This window comes from Colletotrichum acutatum (assembly GCF_030867785.1).
Source record: "Colletotrichum acutatum strain CBS 112980 chromosome Unknown BDZ83scaffold_44, whole genome shotgun sequence".
NCBI classification, from domain to species: domain Eukaryota; kingdom Fungi; phylum Ascomycota; class Sordariomycetes; order Glomerellales; family Glomerellaceae; genus Colletotrichum; species Colletotrichum acutatum.
Genome location: NW_026849038.1, coordinates 74984 through 94935, shown reverse-complemented (window position 1 = coordinate 94935; position 19952 = coordinate 74984). Strand labels below are relative to the sequence as shown.

Here is a 19952-nt window from a genome sequence, read left to right as displayed (position 1 = left end):
ATTGACCGCCCTCCGCCCCTCCAACTCTGCAACCAGCCCCTACTCGTATGGTGTCCGAGGAGGAGCCATGACCCGTGCTTCGGGGCGCCCGTACACTGAAAACTTTGACTGTAGACTCGGACTGGAACTAGCGCTGGGTGCCCGCGGATAGGGCGCACCGACTCCCTGGCTCAGAAACTGTCCAGCATGGTTGATGTGAGCCCTAGGCGGGAGCACACCCCTCGACGTGCCGAGACTCGATCCAGGGCTTGCATGGTTTCCGTACGGTAGCCTCGGACTAACGCTGCCATCAGACGGAAACCGGGGGTTGTAGGTGTCGCTCTGAAGAAACTTCGGGCTCATGTCGGTGAGGGAGAACTCGTCTACTTGCTGCGGGCGCCGAGCTGGTGGATGGGGCGGGGACGCGGCGGCCGAGTCTCTCAAAGAGAGGGACAGGTTCCGTTTCTGCCTATTCCGCCTCGAGAATCCCTTTGGCATAAAGGTGTCGTGAATTTTGCATTGAAAAGTCTTGGTCGTCCCGAAGACGAGAAAGGCGACTAGGCTTGGTGTCACGCCGGCAACGTATCCCCTGATACTGGAACGTGCTCGTCTCACGCTGAGGTCGGGCTCCAAGTTGTCGGCGGTGTCGATGGTGTGGCTTGCCGCGGCGATGCGCGGTATCACGTTTGTGTACTCAAACACACTGCATATACATGTCCAACGGTTAGCATTTGTCCTAGCGTGAGCTTAGAACATTCGTGTGCGCAGCCGTCCGGCCGGATGTGGTGTGACTGACCAGAGCACCGCGAAGGCGATCGACAGTCGGATCACCAACCATCTGTCATATGTATTATTGGTGCCAGCACCGCTGTACGCTCGACTTCGCCCACCGCGGCTTGAGCCACTGCCCAGCCAGACGGACCGTGCCTTGACGCTGCTACCGCCGTTATTGCTGCTTGGTAGCGAAGAGTTCATATCCGGGTTCCCGTAGAGCACGTTCCAACTCGTGAGGTTCCGTCGCGAGTGGACGTATTTCAACAGGATCATGAGCAGCAGTACAGCGCTTCCAAAAAGGCTTAGGACGAATTGTGTATTGGCAACAAACATGTACACCAAGAACGACTGCTGGGCCGGCGGAGAGTGCATCAGGCCGACGGTGATACTGGTGAGGATGATGGGCAAGACTCTTCCGACAATGGAAATGGTGTGTGTTGTCCTCGGCGTTGTCGCGAACCATCCGTAGACACTAGCGGCCAGGGATAAGGCACTTTCTTAATGTTAGAAACGGAATAATTCTTGTTGAGGGGTTTCTTTGATATCGGGCCTACAAGAAAAAGACAAATGTTGATGCAATGGTGAATCCAAAGATGCCTGTTGTTCCGGTCAGTCCAGTGAGCGGCTCCAGTCACCAAGGCCGACAGGTCGCTCTTGAGCTGTCTTAAGAAGTGCCCCGACAAAAAGAGGATGCACATACGAACGTAGCTGAGGATGAGCTTGATGCCCTGGGATCCCTTGTGGTATTGCACCTCCGCATTATCGGCGTTTTGTCTCGCATAGTAGAATTGTTCCGTCAGAATGTCTTGCCAGTAGGCGTAGTCGTAAAACTGTTGACAAATACTCGTCGTCGTGATGATAAGAGTAGCGTAGGAGATGCAGGCAATATCTAAAAGAACGTGTAAGATGATTTGCCCCTGACCGCCCGACAATCGAGGAAACGAGTTCACTGGAGAGAGAAGAGGGTCGGCAACCTACAACTTGTCCGGTCATTGTGCGTCCACAGAAGCCATCCCAGCAGAACATTAGAGAAGAAGCAGATGAAGGAGTAGCATATCACCGCGACAGCTTCGGCATCGACAGCGGCCGGGAGTTGGAATACCATCACGACAGTCACTTGCGCCGCGACGTCATCCGTACATGGCGATTTCACAAGAAACCAAAGCGTAAGGGGCCGAGCTTCTTCGGTCTCTTGAGATTTCCTTAAGCTCAGACGAGGGGACACCACGTTTTTGATGCGTACCCAGCCGTCTCCCCGTCTCGCAATTCCGTGCATCCCCCCGCCACCGGAAGCTGCAGATGTAGTGCAGACGCAGGGAATATCAGCCCCGTGTGGGGAGGCTCTGTTGATGGTTTCTTCTCCAGCTCGCCATCCGACGCGGATATCTCTACAGATATGCTGTCTCATTGCGTGGGAAGATGACTCGCTCCCGACGAGGGGTCTCCTTTGGGACGAATTCTCCATCTCCTCGAAACGAACCCCTGGTCCAAGCCTATCGCGTGGACCGACAGAGGAAGCACAAGGTCGCGCTGCTAGCCGGATAGGTAAACCGAGGTGGTGACCCTGACTCGTCCATCGACCAATGCTGTAACCATACCTGAGAATTTTGCATATTAAAATAGTGCCTGTTATAGTGCCGAGTGAGCATGATATAATGGACAGCACGTGTTGTCCGGGTATCACTGGCATGTCTGAACCTGGTTGAAGGACCATGTCGCTGCATTCCAAGTCGCAACTTGAGACTACCGGATCGAACTCTCGGGACCATATCCAATGGGCGACGAGACGATCAGACGCGACATTGCGATTCTGGTTTCCTTTCTGCCGCGGGCAATTCCGAGACTATCGCACTTTCACAACTGGAGTCGCAAGTTGCAACACACATCAAGCCCTTCTCAAGCACCCCAGCAGTCAGATCAAGGCCGTCGCAGGCCCCAAGGCCCAACCAGCCCGCACATGGATGCGTGTGGAGCGCAGAGTGGGGATTGGCCCCGAAAAGAAACGCGGATGATCGGTCTGGGACCTTTGTCCAACGGTCGGCGACGGGCAAGAGGCCCGGAGTCCATGTCAGTAAAGCCCCGACTTGCTCACTCGAATTCCATCGCCCGCACGTGGTTGCTCGCCAGTCCATGAGAGTGACATGGCGGAGTGCGTCTAGCCTCAAGCGTTTGACCAGACTCAGTAGGATTTGCCGTTTATCTATATGCCTACTTTGTCATCCCGGGTTATCTTATTTTGCTCATGAGCGGAGCATGCGCCCAATGTGGCTGACCCTTGTTTGCCTTTCGCACTGTCGAGGTTGAAGCTATAGACCACATTTGCAGCAACAACGACAAAGAATCATTGTTGATATGCAAATACAGTTAGAGCATCTTGATGCCCTTCTTGACTACAGGCAAAATCCACCCATGACAGCTCAGTCTTATGTTTCTGTTGCTCGAAAACTTGATGGCAAACATGATCCTACCTTAGTTAGATGTAGGGAAATCACAATGCTGATTGCTTCGCACTGAACGCGCCTCGGACGAAGCGCTTGATCCTTCGCTGGCTGGTCTTCATCAATTGTACTGTCAAATCAGATCGTCCTGCCGGCATTGGATTCCTTGAGATTCTGCATCAGAAAGGATGTGGTACGTAAGAACCAGGTCAAATTAACCCTTGACTGCGTGCTAGTGTCGTGACTCGCTAGTCGTCTGCGAAAGGTGGCTTTTGCTGATTCGCCGAAGCCCTTCCAGCTGAACTTGAGGCCCATGAAGCGACCGACATTATCAGCGATCGCCATCTCAGCTTTTACATTTTGCGCTTAGCCACCACCGTTCTAGGGGTGAAGCGCGCGCCTGATGTCTTGGCGCTGTGTCCCACAAAGTTACGTCCCACGAAGTGCAAACTCGGGGGACTTGAATAGAAAGCTTCTCGCTCTCGGTTGCCCTTATCTGATGCTTCGCGTCGGTCATATACATTGATCCCACTATTTCTCATACTATCTTCAGCACGTCAGACCCGTACGATCTCTTCACTCACCTGAAAACAAAATCGATTGAATATGGGATTAACACTACAAGTCGACACTGACGATAAGTACGTCAGCCGCGAGGAGAACGACTGGCTACAATATCAGGAACAGGCCGACTCGGACAGTGACTCGGATTCAGACGATGATTTCTTCGACAGCAAATCAAATAACCCATTCATCCGAGCTAGCTCTGTCGCCTTAAACTTGACGAAGAAATGTGACACGTTCCTCGCCAAGGTAGGGATGCGAAAGGCTGAAATACACCGTCACCCCCAGACCGGGAATTGCATGACCTGTGGAGGTATGGACAAAGGGTTCTTCTCTCCAATCACGGATATCGAGAAGGGGGCCATAGCTGGGTGCCCGTCTTGCAACATCATCAACGCTGGCGTGCGAGCATGTCTACCAAGGCACATTGCCACCAGCTCAAAAGTCTCTGTGATGGAGAACTGGAACTCAGGATGTGCTGGACGCCAGTTTATCCGAACGAATAAGAGATCAGCGACGATGGCAGGGGCGTACGGTGTCATCGTTGTCAGGAGTGGCCATCTAGACCTGAGCAATATCTTTGTCCCCTCGACGGATATACAAGACGAAGTTGTTGCCGAACTTAACTTCTTTGGTACTAAAGGTAAGTCAAGTTTCCAGAGTAGGATGTATCTACAGAGCCTTTCTGATGCCGACGCAATAGAGGACCCCGCATCGTGGGACTCCGTCGGCGTCGCTTACCACATATCCGGAGACACATCTTCCGAGGCAGCTTTTCAATGGTTCCAAGCTCGTCTCAGGCACTGCATTTCAGAGCACTCGTTATGTAGGGCAGCAGATAACGGCAGTCGAATGCCGACCCGCGTTCTGGACCTAGGAGCTTTCGATGGTCACCCCGGGGGTTCACAAGAGACAACTGATAGTGACATTCGACTTCACGAGACCCAAGGTACTTGCGACAGATATGTCTGCTTGAGCTACTGCTGGGGAGGCACCATAGATATCCGCTTGACCAAGGATCGATATCGTTCCTACATGCACCGGATCACTTGGTCATCTTTGCCTGAAGGGTATCGCGATGCTATCAGACTGACTCGCAAGCTGGGAATCCGCTACATCTGGATTGACTCGCTCTGTATCATTCAGGACGACAAGGACGATTGGAGAGCAGAGGCAGCTCATATGGCATCGGTCTTTCAAGGCGCTTATGTCACCATTTCAGGAACAAAATCTTCGAACCCTCACCAGAGCTACTTCACCCACAGCGAAAGTAAATACAAAGCAAAAAGGGTAGAGCATCGTGATGGCAAGGGGAAGACATGGCACGCAAACGTGCGGCGGACCGTTCCGCACTTCTTCTCATCCGACGCATCTGGTGAACCAAACTACAGCCTCGGCGACTTCCCTTTGCTGAACCGTGGTTGGGTGTTCCAGGAGCGTCTCCTGTCTCCCCGAATCCTACACCTTGGTGATGTAGAGATGGCTTGGGAGTGTAATGAGGTCTGCGCCTGCGAGTGTATGGGAGAGACCACAATATACGACACCGAACCAAGATGGGCGCATACCAAGGGTGCTCACGTACGAAACTTGTCATCTGCGATCGAGGCCAAAGAGCTGTATCCGGATTGGCGCAGTACAGTGGAGAACTACAAAAGGACGAGGCTCACTTATCAGAGTGACATCCTTCCGGCCATTGCAGGCGTGGTAAAGAATATGTCGAGGTACAGGAAAGACAAGTACCTAGCCGGGATCTGGGAAGACAGCTTGCTCGACGATCTCGCCTGGCAGGCTACCCAAAGCGTTCTTCCTCGACCGGACGCTTGGACGGCTCCGACGTGGTCATGGGCATCTGTGACATCAAGGATAAACTATTCCAACCTACGTACGATCTTGGCACACAAGTTTATGGAAGAAGCCGACCCGAAAATGCAAAGGACCGTGGTCATTGAAGCTTCAACGGAGTCTGCGGGAGCAGATCCAACGATGGAGGTCATCTCAGGCCACATAGTGTTATTCGGCCCAATGATCACAGCACGCCTAGAGTGTGATGGGGAGAGCAAAGCGGACGCTCCTGTACAGACCTATTTCGCTCTACACGGCAGCACGTTGTTTGAAATAGCTCCTGACTACAACTTTTGGGCGCCGGGCAAAGATCGTGTGCCGCTTGGCAGCACCATTTATCTCTTACACCTGTGCAGAGAGCCCGAACTTCGGAACAAGAACGGCACAGGCTATAAGAAAATGCCGACCAAAGTATTTTCTCTCGTTCTTCGAAAGGTGGATAAAGACGAAGACACTTTCGCCGTCAGCGATTCAAGCAAAAAAGGCAAGATCAAGGACGACCATTCGCCATTGAGCTCAGGCGACGGAACGTATGAAAGAATTGGGATATTGATATTGGCCTGCGATGACGATGGGACAGAGGATTACGTAGTCCAAAATGGCAGAGACTGCGTGGTGAAGTTGGTCTGACCGGACACTTTTCTCTTTCGTCAAAAGAAATCAGATCAGAGTATTGATAGCTGGTCATTAGCTTAGGCTTTCATATGTTGTACGAAGAGCTTTTCATGAACTTTTGCTTGAACATGTGATGATACACTCACTCGTTCACCGGCCTTGTATCGGATGGGTTAGGTTCCGCCGCATCGTGAACATGATGAAATGCCCTGAAAGTTGGACCAGAACACCCGAATACCAAGATTGATACTCAACAGCACGGTTGCTCAAAGTGATGGTCGCATGGACTTGCGCCTGTCATACTGATACCGGCTTCTCAGTGACAAAGGCGTTCCTTCCTTGCGGGACAATGCTCTCAATCTGAAGTCATAGGCAGGCCGGGAGCCGTTTCTGCTATTTGAGATAGTAGATCTGCCTTCTTCTTCGAGTTCGCTTAGAGCGCGGTTAAAGACTCTTGGATCATCAATACGCAAGCTCAGGGGCAAGGGATCTCATGATAAGCTTCTGAAACGGAAGAACTCGGAACAGACCAAACTGGAGGCGCTCACAAGGTTCGAGGCCCTTGCTAGCAGACTCTTGGCCGATGCTAATTGACTTGGCGGGCTTGCGAAACCAAACAGATACCTTTGCTATCGTAACCTCTCAGCCTAAGGTAGCCCACAAGTGAACTACAATACATTGGCAATCGCGTGAATTTGATCAAGTATTTAGGCTATCAGACGCGGAGACGTTGTTACCAACAGGACAGTTCTCTTGAACCATTGAACAAGAAAGTGCCACCAGCCCGGTCGAGTGTCCTGAGGAGGTCGCAAACTGCCTGTCCGAACGTGGGGACGCTTCTGTCAAATTTCGGGAAGGGAAAGGAAACGACACAATCCCTCTTCATACTCTGAATACAGGTATCTTACCTTTACCGGCCCAATCCCAAAGCTTCGGTATTCATTTTTGCATTAGGGGTCTTGGATGAATGTTCGGTCAAGATGCCCTCTTCGCACGTCGGTCAAGCACCCATTGCTGATTCTGAACAGTACGAATCATCATTGTTCGAGGGCATGTAAGGCTGCAGCATAATAAGTCTGAACTTGTCTCGCCTCGTGGAATTTCATAGCCTGCCCATACACCACATCCAGTGCATTAACCATACACATTGCGCATATACCGTGGAGGACCAGCAGCGATGTCCTAGGATGACTCTGACAAGAGGGTATTCCGACTCACTGGGTTGTTATCCAACGGAGCACGTGGTTGAGAGTGAGTGCACCTGGGACAAAGCAAACGAGAACAGAACGGCCGAAAAGTGATCAAACGAATCTTCGCACTTTTGATGTCCGAACTGTTCAGTTTAGATGTCGGCACAAAATATCGCATCGAACGCGCCCGCCCCCGCTTGAACGATGCCCCCCCGAGCGGTTTCTCTCCAGTTCACCCCAGGATCCAGAATCCGTGCGACTTCCCCCGTGGGGATATCAGAGAGGAGCTTCAACAATTCAGATTCATGGTATTAGCTGACATACAACAGAAATTCGGCGGACTATGGTGGCGCGCTGCAGCCAAGCCGTTTCTTGGACCGGTATTCCAGCCGCAGCAACCAACGGCGTTCACTCCGGCGTCAACAATTCTTAATTTCTTCCGACGCTTGTGGATAGGATCTCCTTGGCGGCCCCATTTGGCGCCAACTATAGGGGGACAAAGAGGGGGAAGAGTGGGAATGGGGTAAAGTCGGGGGAGGCGAGGGGGCGGAATCATGACAACTCATTCCCTGATCTCAACCTATGGATAGAGCTTAGCAAGCGGTTACCTTCACAAATTGCAGGCAAGCCTGACGTTCTGCATATCAAAGATGTATATGTCGTCTGGGATTGAACGGAGAAGTCGTGACCTCTTCTTTTCCTAGAGCCAAGGGTATCTCGCTTGGGAGGACGGCAATGATCCGGTCCATCCTGCATGAAGTCATGTTTATGGCCATGCAGGCTTTGACCGTGTCTCTCCATTCGGTTGGCCCGCGGGTGGGAGATCTGGAGATATAATTAACCTCAACCTTTTCCCTCTGCTTCTACCTTCATTTGGTAGATTACTTTGGCCCTCTATTCTTGACTGACTCTGATCTGCCCTCGTGAGACTTTGGTTTTGTGGTGTGCAACTACATGTAATTACGAATAGCAGGATGTCGATTGCACCCCTCTTGCCAAGACACCGAGAGCAAGCGTCTGCATGCCCAGCTACGCCTTCTGACGCTGGGTACTCTTGGCTACACATATTTTATGGCCTTTTCACTTTTCAGCCAAGACAATCTTGTCGATAGATGATCCATTTCATCGTTCTTGGGTTGGGCTTGGGTGCACCAGCACGGCACCGGGGGAGAATATGCCTCATACGCAGTCACCGACAAATCATTCCTACGCCGCGCCGGTCAAGCACCAAATCAGGCCTGGGCTGGCAGCCCTGGGAAAATGCGCCTGGATATCCCGAATGGACGGACGGCCAGAACAAGCCGAACAACTATTCCAGTCTATCTCGACTTCAACTGTGTAAGTAGCAGAGGGTCTGGTAAGGGTCTTTATGGGGCTCGAGATCTGGGGAATCATCACCGCGTCGCTTGTCAAGTGTCAATCTCGTGTTGGGCAATCCCGGGGACGCGCCACCGGTACTGTCCCTTTGAAGGTCCAAATGAGACTATCTTCCCCACAGCGTTCATCTTGTCTCCAGCATTTCACTACGAAGCCCCCACCCCGATGGAGCTGAGACCGCACAAATGCGACGAGGGCCTCCTTCGTTGCTCGACGCACTGCAAGGGTTGACAGGTCAGACTACTTTTCGTGGATGGTCACCTGCGATCCCGCGCTTCTGCATCCGCATTGGACGTTGCTATGCTTGCAACTCGATCCTGCATGGATGCGACCGAGAGTTGGTTCATTGGTGTATCACTGAAGACGGCGGACAAGAATTCTTGGCATTGCTCGACTGGTACAGCGGAACAGTCACTCCAACGTGTTGCACACATAAGCTGAACATCCTCCACCCGAACGTCACTGGATAGATGTGTTACCCCGTCACTCTGATTCCAGACGCATATGGCCTTGGATTTTTCATGTACTACGTGATTTGAGCTTCTTAGCAAGCTTCTACGCCCGCTCTGATTCTGATAGTTGTTGTGTATCCAGCGTAGCGTAACGCACTAGACGCCGCAGAAGCGCTGCAGGGAAGGCTTCGTTCAAAATGGTTCGCCCTGGCCACCAAAGAACCGACTAAATCAACCTTCTAGCCTGAATCAAGGTGTTCTAGTGCGCTGCGCCAGGACGAAGCTTTCCACTCGCGCAAGTGCCGAGCCAAATCATGACCAGCCGACCTACATACCTGCTTTCGCCAAGAATGAGGGCTTGAACTACGTCTGACACGACCTATCATTGTGAGGAAATCAACGCAAACATAGATACAAGAACGCGTGCGTGCACGAGCACACCACCGTAGATAAACACCCGGAAACTGCCCTGGGCTAGTCAATGATTAGTGAATTACACCTCGTCTGCTCCGTCAACTAGGCTTGAAACAAGGTTGGCACTTGTTGGCCTTACTTGGCGCTGCGCCATCTCCCTGGCCCTGAGCGCATTTCGCTCTCGGCAGCGCTTGTTGGTGGAGGTATGGATTCTAGAACGCAGGGAACCATCGTCAGGGTGGCCCACCTCCTTCCACAACCAACCTTGAGCTGCGTCGTTCGACCCAGGAACCTTTTCTCTCCCCCAAAGAACTCACGCCACCATGCTCAACCCGCAGTGAAGCAGTCCAGTAAAGAGGAACGCGGGGAAAGCTGGATTAGCGCGATACTGATTGTGTCCGCTTTTCCCCAGGTCACAAACCGACCTCCCACTTCCCCGGACGGAGACACATGCACAGCCCACCCCGACTCGAATGGGTGCGGGCGCTCTTAAGTGGATGTGGCGGTCGAGGTGAGGCACTGGTATGGGCGTCTTACCTATGACGCCCTTCTAGCCCGTATCACTATATGAGCAACATAATGTCATCAACTCGGGACGAGTCATCAAGCCGCAGAGCCAAGAATCAGGCCCACCACATTCATCCTCAAAGCCATGCCTCCGGGGATTTTCATCCCTCGCCCGGCAGTCTATGTCACCACTTTGCAAACAAAACAACACGAGGCAACTGAGAAGAGGCACGCTACTACTTGCCAAGACACATGGGCAGCCAAGGGTAGAAGGAAGGCAATGTCACATTCCCCAAGCTTGGTATTTCCTGGTAACCTTCTTCTGTAGCACAAAGTGATTCGTCGTGACTCCTGTTAACGCTTATAATAGCAGCCAGCTAGGCGAGGTACACCAACTGCTCAAGTTCTGCGCGCTTCCAGGATCGCTGGCCGCCCGCCTGGGCAAAGTCTTCTCATTCTTGGAAATGACTAGGGGGCGGTCGTTGGTGTTCGGAACATGTCGGACGTGACTTGGCAGAAACAAAATAAGTGAGATTTCGTGATGAAAATGTGTGGGTGTAAGCAACCCAAGACTCGCCGAGCCCATGTCCCTAGTCGATCGCGGGCACGACATGGAGCACAACGTGGACGGAGGCTGGAGGTCATTTCACGAGGGTTAGGTCTGGGCATCCCCGCCTTGTGCGAATACATAAGAGCTCCATACCCCGTGGGGAAATGGAAAATGACCCTCGCTCGACAGGGTGCAACTAGCTTAGTATTGCTCACATCAGTCTCTTAATCTTCCTTCTCACCTCCCTTGTTGCTCGTCTGGACTTCCGTGAAGTCTCTGCCAAAGGAAAAGCCAGAACCATGGCCTCCAAAACCAACACCGCGGCTAATAATGAAGCCGACAGAGTCAAGGATATGGAGCCCCAGATCTTTGAGGACGAGAACCCAGAGAAGCCCATTCCAAGGAACACGGGCAGGATCGACTACTCTGGTGCTCAGGAGAAGACTGACCCCAAGGAAATCGCCCTTGTGAGGAAGTTAGACAGATGGATCATGGTACCTGAAACTCCCGAAACCTCCTCAGAGTAACCATAGACTGACTGATGCCTTCCTTAAGCCGATGTTATGGTCCATGTACTGGCTGAATGCAAGTCCACATTTTAGTACCCCTACGCCAACGGACACTAACAACTTTTACAACAGTACCTTGATCGCAACGCCATTGCTTTGGCTCGTCTCAACGATCTCGAGGAAGACCTAAATTTGACTGGTTCTCGTACGTCTGACAATATTTGTTAGTGGTCCCTAAGGATGTCACTAACGCCTCTATCCGACAGAGTACCAGACCTGTGTTTCGATTCTCTTCGTCGGTTACATTCTGTAAGATGTTCGTTGATGTTAACTTGTGTTTTACTTAACTGACACCATCCGACTAGTGGACAGATCCCCTCGAACATGTTTCTTACTCGAACCCGGCCTAGCCGCTACATGGTACCTCTTCACAGCCTCGACTCTGAACGGAGGGAGATACTGACTCTGTTGCTTGACTCCAGGGAATTATGATGATGCTCTGGGCTGTTGTTAGCGCTCTCACTGCGGTTTCTAAGGACTTTACCGGACTTCTCCTCACTCGATTCTTTCTTGGAGTCACCGAAGCTCCATACTATCCCGGTGCTGTCTACTTGCTGAGTATCTTCTACACCCGAAAAGAGGTTGCCACTCGCATTGCTATCCTCTATACCGGAAATATTCTCGCCACTGCTTTCGCTGGTCTGATTGCAGCCGGGATCTTCCACGGCATGGATGACCTTGCGGGCATTGCAGGCTGGAAGTGGTTGTTCATTCTCCAAGGTGCCGTTACGTTCGTCATTGCAGTCATCGGCTTCTTTCTGCTTCCCGACTTCCCACAGACCACCAAGTGGTTGACACAGGAAGAGCGCGACCTCGCCTACAACCGTATGGAACTCGACACTGTCGCCAACAAGGGCGAGACCAGCACCTGGAACGGCCTGCGTCAAGCTGCCAAGGACCCCATGGTGTGGATCTTCTGCGCGATGGCCCATATGCATCTGGCTGCCAATGGTTTCAAGAACTTTGTAAGGCTTTTGTGACCTCGAATCGACATGTGAGGGGGGAGACGACTAACAACACATCCTTTCACAGTTCCCAAGCGTTGTTAAGACACTCGGCTTCAATACAACTGTCACGCTCGTACTCACCTGTCCTCCCTACCTCATTGCTGGCGCGGTGACCATTGCCGTATCCTGGTCGTCTGGCAAGTTCAATGAGCGCACATGGCATATTACCGCCTCCAAGGCCGTCGCGGTTGTCGGTTTCATTTCAGCCGCTGCCACCATGAATTTGGCCGGTCGATACGTCTCCATGGTGATCTTCACCATCGGTACGTACGGAGTCAACTCGGTACGATTATTCTCTCTTCAACTTCCTTACAAAACTTTCCATCGCAGCTAACTCCGGAAACAGTTGATCCTAGGTTGGTGCGGCAGTGTCTGCGGTCAGACAAAAGAGAAAAAAGCAGTAGCCATCTCTATGGTGACCATGATCATGAACGTCAGCTTTATTTGGACCCCATACCTCTGGCCCAGCAGCGATGAGCCTCGCTATGTCATCGCCATGTCAAGCAGCGCCGCGTTCAGCATTGCGACTGCTTTGCTGGCTTGGCTTGGGAAGATCATCTTGAAGAAGCGCAACGAGAAGCTCAGGGCTTCCCCTGATGAGACCGCCGTCTTTTATGTCTACTGAATGGAAACTTTGAGGCGATTTTCTTGCAGGCGACTGCTTTTATTCACACTCATACACACTCATTTAGAAGTATCACTACGGCTACGTCTGTGTTTGGAGCTGATGACATACACATGCTGCAGTACCGTACTCGAGTAATGACATTCGTGTTTTATCTCTGACCTCGACATCAATCGAACTTCAGCTTGATCTTCTCATCGTGCCTTCCCTCTGATATCGAATTCGTGCCATTGCAGTTCATTTGATGAGGATTGGTGTGGTCGTTGATTGTGTTTGCATGGGTGAGTTCACTTGAGCCCTTCAATGCCATGGGCAGATATGATTGGCACCGGTTCAAGTATGGGTAAGATGTTCCGCATGTTTCTACGCGCTATCTCAATAAAGCTGCCATAGCTCGAATTTCTTTCAGTGCAAAATGCGTTTAGCTGCCAATCCTCGCTCCTCGTTGGGAGATGATACTGAGATGATGTGGTAAGCTGACGCGACATGGCTCCAATCAGTTCGCGTTCGCGTCTCTAATAGGGCAGCCAATGTCAAGGGTCAAATTTTGATGCCGTTGAAGGAACATCGGATAAGGCCGAATTATGCTGCCTACGCTGGGATCGACGGACGTGGGTGGACAAGCGAGGCGGTTGGGGTCGCCATTAATTGCTTAGCTTATTTTGACAGGAGGTATCTCTATTGTGGCGGCAACCTTTAAATGTCAGCCCTACCGCGCTCCTCTTTAACGCCGCTTTGAATTCTGCATTGAATCTTCCAGGGCCGTAGAGTGTGAAGCCATCGGCAACGCCAGTATCGACTGCACAATTGTACCAGAAAAGCAGAAGCTCGACTTTCCATGGCAGATAGAGCCCTTCAAAAGCCAACCACGTCGGTGGCTCCGGTCTCGGCGCCCCAGATCCTCAGCTTTGCCCTCAGTAACCGGCCAAAGGTAAACCGGAGACAAGCTCCGAAGTCTCGGACAGGCTGTATCACATGCAAGTGAGTTACGAGCAACATGAAAAACAACAAGCCCCTTTGAGATATGCGTTCCGATCAATGTTCACCGATCCTTCTGATGCAGCGAGCTAACGTAGTTATTAGAAAACGACGCATCCGGTGCGACGAGGGGAAGCCATCCTGTCTGAATTGCGGCAAATCAAAGCGAACTTGCGAAGGATACGCGCCAAAGTCCACGGGAAACGAATGTAGACTGCAGGAATATCGCCCACTGCTCATTCGACCCAACTACGAGACGTACATGTTCACTGCACAACTCGAGAAAGATCAATTCGAGTATTGGACGACATTCAGCAAGCAGTTTACTCTGTTTCCGTCGGATCTCATCACGCAGCTCATTCCACAAATTGCCCGTGAAGAGCCGGCCATCAAACACGCAGCGTTTGCCATTGGCGCAGCCACTTTGGGCAGCGATAGTCGCCTACAACGCACCGGTGGCGCGGGTCCATTCATGAAGGATGCTTTGCAACATTATGGAAGAGCCATCCGCATCATTCGATCCAGCGCAGCATCAAAGAGAAGCATCCCCCGTGCTCTCCTCTCCTGCATTCTCTTCGTCACGTTCGAAGCCATACAGGGCAATCATCTAGCTGCGCTCACCCATATAAATCATGGATGTAGTATGCTTGATCAAGTGATGAAACAGGGTGTGAGTGGAGAATGCCCTCCAAAGCTGATTGATGAGGTTATCTCGGGATTTCAGCGCTTCACCTTGTCATCATGGACCATGAATGGATATCACCCGACCGAGACTGGGACCTGGGTGCCTTGGTGCTGCCGCGGAAGAAGAAGTCGCTATGCAGTCGACGAGCTGCCAAAGAGCTTTGCAACGCTTTCAGAGGCTCATCGGTGGTGGGAGGTTATCCAACACTTCATCATATATCAAACACAGATGCATTCAGCATTGCACTTTGAAGACTTGAGGACTCCTACAAACTTGACCCAGATCCCTAAACATCAGGTGAAGAGATACATGGGCATCCTCGATCGGTGGCACGTCCGGTTCGAGGCGCTATCAACGACAAAATCTCCATCAGACACAGCGCACAATGAGCGAGCACGCCTACAAACGTTGAGCCTTCAGCTTTTATACAAGTCACTCGTCATTTCTGTAAAGAGTTCTCAATACACAAACACAGAAGTACTCGTCGAGTCCACGAAGGAATTTCGTGAAATACTCGCTATGAGTAAGACTGTTCTCGAGGGGCAATCAAGTATGGACCAGTCCAGGGAGGTTTTTACTATGGATACCAGCCCGAGCTGGGCCATTCTTTCTGCGAGCATATATTGTGTCGATGCAGACGTTAGAAAAGAGGCGCATCGTTTGCTCAGAGACTTTCCCCGCCGGGATGGCATTTGGGATACAAGATTGTTCGCCGCGATTTCAAAGACGAGTCAGGACCTCCGCGCAGAAAACGACTGGAGCGTCGACGATCATTTTGGTGCGGTTCTGGTCAATAAAGAGGTTGTTCTATACAAGGATGAGGTATTTAGGAGGAAGTATGAGCTAGCACACGGCCAGTGGCGGATCGTGGAGGAGCAAAGGATACCAGTGGGTTTGGAGTGATTGTATGTACTGTCGGTTATTGCTAGGCACTCAACTCTAAATACAAATGAAGGCAGTCGATATTCTTCAAAGAAGTCGTGACTGAATTACCTGACAGCTCTACGTTGCTAACCAGAAGAGAGTGAGCCTACTGTGTATTTTGACAGGACATGTCAAAGGTATTTATGGACACTGGTAATGAGGAACTTGAGAGAGGCTTCATGGCTGCGATGTCTTCGTTCTCTGGAGTTGGTTTCATGGTATGTACCGTAGCTGTTAAAAAGGCCAAGCTTTGAAGTTGCCAACTCTACCAGCTAAGGTCACGCACACCCAGCGTCTTTGAACGTTAAGAGGACCACTTTTAGAAGTCGTAACGACAAATCCATTTCCTCTTATCGAAATCGATTCTCGCGCAAGCGTTGAATCCCTAGAGGGACAAAGCTCGCGCCCACTCCCTGCTTCTAATATCCGATGACTGAATCACGCCATCATCTCAGTTGATCAAGATACCTCAACAATATCCCATATAGTCCAGTGGTCAGGATACTCCGCTTTCAGTCTCCTTAAAGCGCTCCGGAGAGACCCGAGTTCGAACCTCGGTGTGGGAATACGCCTTTGATAATATCGAGGAGCATTTTTGCACTCTTGAGGCCGTGGTCTACCAGCCAACTACAAACAAACCATTGGTATACCTCACTTAACCTCTACGATAACCTCGACAAACCATGCAGCACAAAAGAGGTACTTCGAAGCCTCTTGAGCAGAGATGCTGATGAGATGCCTCAGGGGCATTAATAGGCTACACCCACGACGACTGATTGACTCGCAGGAGACTCCCAGCACTGAACCGTGGAAATCAACCTGAATATCACGATTTCTTCGATATATGGTAGAAGTGCCATTTAATCGATACATGATTACACTCGCAGTGCAATATGCAAGCAAAGTGAACTTGTCTACGTCCAAGGCACTCGATCCGCGATTCTCTCGCAGGCCACATGCAAACCACAACAATGATAAGGTCTTTTATTTTGGTGAGCTAGAGTACCACCTGAGTGTGGCTCTTCACATCTCACGACCCCTCGGCTTTTTTCGCAACACTCCACTGCAATGCCAAGAATGCTGGATTGTGAGCTCCGACTTCGATCATCCTCGCCTACGCATGAAGCTCAACACATGTTGATAAAGGCTGGTGATCTGGCATATGCTGTCTGAAGTTTCCAATAATAACTGCTAATGTCTCGTTGTTGATGGGTACGTGGTACGAGTCAATCGGAAACACCTGGGACCAGCCCTCCATGCCAGCGTCTTGCGGATTTAGTTTCACGGTTCGTTGAAAGCTCGATCAATCTTGTCAGTGATTTCTTTGGAGACATCACCGGATGCTGGGTCTCAGCTGCCTGCTAATGGACGAAAAGCATCGCTCCCCAGAGCAGGGAGTGTGGGGTGGGTTGTGTTTCCTTCATACCTTGGCTGGCACATCTAAGGCGGTCGGTCACCAGTGCGGACTATCTGGCTAGAAGCGATGTTCCCCTCTACCTAGTATTGCGGTTCACTTACGCGTAATCTTGGAAGTAGTATATGGCTGACGATTATGAGGAACGTTCTTGAGGATATGTAGTGCCGGTCAACTCCTGGGTAAAGACAAGGGGCAGCTGTGAAGCCTGATGTGTGGGTCAGGAAGCTTGAGAACTTTAAACATCGGACAGGTGGATATTAGTCTTGATGAGCCTTATGGTCTCGTTCTGCGCGGTCAGATCTCTGCTCACACGGATCGACGGCACTGAACTATCTAAGCCTGCCATGCCTCTTTATCAAATAAAACGACACATCGCTGTCGGAATGATCTCGAGTCGCATTCACACTCCCTGAACATATCGCGCGATGTGGTGACATCGTAATCTAAAAGAACGGCATCGGTATCTAAGAATCATCAAGTCGGCAGAATGCTGGAGATTATCCTATCTCTACCCAATATCTGCGACCCGGCCTTCTTATCTGGCTTATTTGAAGGTTATCAGCTCTGTTGATGATTCGAGCTGGAGACTGACAGGTTTGAAAGAGATTGACCTTGCGGAATTCATCTTCCGCGTGGTAAGGTGTGGGGGTCATCTTCTCATCCCAAACCCATACACGACTCAGTGTCTACGCAATGGTGCGTCGTGTCTTTACTTGACAGAATACCTAAGTTCGACCTGCAACCAAATGATTGCAATGATAAGATAATAGCAGTATTTCGCTTTGAGAGTGGAACATCCTGTAGGGGTGGAGGATCAATAGATTGGCGCAAGTTGATGTACTAATTCCTGTTATCGTCCGAAAACGACTGGATTTACGTGCCCATTGCTGTGTAGAATGGAACTTGAAATGTCGCGCCCAATAATGTACAAAGTATAGAGAGACATTTAACTATAGTAGACATTAAAAGAAGCGTTCGCACCTTACCTCTGAGACTTATTCGCGGGAAGAACCAGCAATATGCTCCTAGCAGCTTTGCCACCAGACCCATTCAATTGAGATTCCCACCTGCCTCGCACGCGTAAAGACGATGACCACAAAACACGAAAAGCCCGATTCAGTCGACCTTGAGAACAGGCTCTCAGAGCCCCCCATCAAGGAACTGGCTTGCTAAGTTGCGGAAAGCCTTGTTGAGCTCTGCCGAGACTCGAGGAGTGGCGCCTGTTCCGATTGAAGAGAAAACCGAGAAGAATACTTTACAACTATTCACGTTGTGGCTCACAGCAAACTGCACTACCCTCCCGTATGTTTCATAATTTCTTCCTGAATTATTGCACCTCCGTGCCGAAGACTTGCTCTAGTTCTCCGAGCTGATGAGAACCATAAGCATGACCACTGGCATATCCGGAACCCTGGTCTTTGGACTAGATCTTGCTGTTGCTTCAATAGTCATTGTTCTAAGCACCCTCCTATTCATGCTTCCCGTTGCCTGGATGGGCATGATGGGGCCAAAGACTGGCATGCGTCAAATGGTTCAGACAAGATACTACTTCGGGTACTCAATCTCACGCTTGATGAATGTGTCTTCCATTGTAGCTAACTCGGAAACTAGCTACTACCTTTCCATCGGCATTGCGCTGCTACAAATCGCCACGTTGATCGGTTACACCATTATGACATCTATTGTCAGTGGGCAGACTCTCACGGCTGTTTCTGGAGGCGACCTCAGCTTGGTTGTGGGTATCACAATCAGTGTCGTCGGCGCACTGCCCATATCCTTCCTGGGCTACAAGTATCTGCATTACATTGATCAATACTTGTGGGCTCCATCTTTTGTTGCTCTCGTCATTATTGCCGGCGTCAGTGGAAAGACGCTTGCTAATACTGGTGCCGAGACTGTTGCAATTTCACCAAGGAGTGTCTTGACGTTTGCTGCTGCATGTGCAAGCCTGTGTACTAGTTGGGCTCCGTTGGTATCGGACTTCGCCGTCTATATCGACCCATCCACGCCAAGGTAGGTCGTGACTTGCGCATCACTGAGACTGGACTAGGCTTACGCCATATCTACCATAGAATCAAGATCTTCTTATACGTATATGCAGGGTATAGCGTCCCTTCAATTCTGCTACTCATTCTAGGTGCCGCTGTAGGTGCCGCTGTGCCGGCAAATGAGACTTGGGCTGAGGCTTACGGACTCTACTCCGTCGGTGGTATCATCAATGCCATGAACTCTCCTCTGGGAGGATTTGGAAAGTTTGTCTCGGTCCTGTTGGCGTTCTCCGTACTTGGTCTCACAGCGTGCACTCTATATTCGCTCTCCATCAGCTTCCAGTCTCTTCATCCGCTTCTCAGTCGCCTTCCCCGATACCTATACTCGCTTGTTATTGTGGCAATCATTGTGCCCATCTCAACTGTTGCTAGCTCCAACTTTTACAACTCTCTATCGAACTTCCTGAGCGTCGTTGGCTACTGGACGGCCTCGTACACTAGCATCGCGCTTACTGAGCACTTCTATTTCCGTCGGGGCCAGTATTCTGCGGACAACGTCTCTGACTGGGATAATCCAAAGGCACTCCCGCTTGGATTTGCGGCCTTGGCATCACTCTGCTGTTCTTTCGGACTGATCGTCCCTTCTATGGACACTGCGTGGTATACTGGACCCATTGCAGTACGGATCGGCGATATGGGTATACAATTGGGAATTGCTCTTACTTCACTGATATATATAGTGCTGAGAGGTGTCGAATCACAATGGAAAGGTCGAGGTAGATCATCTTAGTAGGAGCCCCGGGTACTTGCCATCTCCCTTATCTTAATCGCGGGCTTTCGAAGCAGTTTGGGTTCCTAATTCAAAAAGATGCAGCTTCACTGCCCCTAGCGCAAAATTGGAGGCCGCCGTTCAGAGGTAGTGAGTGGTATCGTCATCATCACCAAAGGCGGTCTCAGGATCCCCTCGATGAACTTCCATGATGTCTGCCACATTACTTTGACGTAGTAATTTGAATGAAGTAGCCTCTGCGTAGTGGGTGGCACACCATCAAGGTAT

General features: G+C 50.9%; 5 protein-coding genes and 1 non-coding gene across 6 annotated transcripts; 5 read left to right on the top strand and 1 right to left on the bottom strand.

The window, feature by feature from the left end:
* Positions 1-39: 39 nt before the first annotated feature.
* On the bottom strand, positions 40-1125 carry BDZ83DRAFT_740926 (uncharacterized protein; the record flags this gene model as incomplete). Its single annotated transcript, XM_060513076.1, has 2 exons — positions 40-682; positions 776-1125. The coding sequence occupies 2 exons, from the start codon at positions 1123-1125 to the stop codon at positions 40-42; spliced, it is 993 nt and encodes a 330-aa protein (XP_060365203.1).
* Positions 1126-3797: 2672 nt separating this feature from the next.
* BDZ83DRAFT_751948 (heterokaryon incompatibility protein-domain-containing protein) lies at positions 3798-6518 on the top strand (the record flags this gene model as incomplete). The annotated part of the gene is made up of 3 exons (XM_060514124.1): positions 3798-4398; positions 4459-6127; positions 6470-6518. 3 exons carry the CDS (start codon positions 3798-3800, stop codon positions 6516-6518), a joined length of 2319 nt encoding a protein of 772 aa, XP_060365202.1.
* A 4483-nt stretch (positions 6519-11001) lies between these two features.
* On the top strand, positions 11002-12903 carry BDZ83DRAFT_792234 (major facilitator superfamily transporter; the record flags this gene model as incomplete). Its single annotated transcript, XM_060515751.1, has 8 exons — positions 11002-11196; positions 11258-11287; positions 11344-11416; positions 11478-11520; positions 11577-11631; positions 11694-12236; positions 12304-12561; positions 12625-12903. The coding sequence occupies 8 exons, from the start codon at positions 11002-11004 to the stop codon at positions 12901-12903; spliced, it is 1476 nt and encodes a 491-aa protein (XP_060365201.1).
* Positions 12904-13644: 741 nt separating this feature from the next.
* Positions 13645-15560, top strand: BDZ83DRAFT_620580 (C6 zinc finger protein). The gene is made up of 2 exons (XM_060508203.1): positions 13645-13884; positions 13987-15560. The coding sequence occupies exons 1-2, from the start codon at positions 13742-13744 to the stop codon at positions 15467-15469; spliced, it is 1626 nt and encodes a 541-aa protein (XP_060365200.1). The 5' UTR covers positions 13645-13741; the 3' UTR covers positions 15470-15560.
* Positions 15561-15968: 408 nt separating this feature from the next.
* Positions 15969-16056, top strand: BDZ83DRAFT_t142. The gene has a single exon. It is a non-coding gene; the product is annotated as a tRNA-Glu (tRNA).
* Positions 16057-17394: 1338 nt separating this feature from the next.
* Positions 17395-19862, top strand: BDZ83DRAFT_740923 (permease for cytosine/purines, uracil, thiamine, allantoin-domain-containing protein; the record flags this gene model as incomplete). The annotated part of the gene is made up of 5 exons (XM_060513075.1): positions 17395-17461; positions 18092-18209; positions 18294-18461; positions 18519-18920; positions 18980-19862. 5 exons carry the CDS (start codon positions 17395-17397, stop codon positions 19683-19685), a joined length of 1461 nt encoding a protein of 486 aa, XP_060365199.1. The 3' UTR covers positions 19686-19862.
* Between the last annotated feature and the right edge of the window lie 90 nt (positions 19863-19952).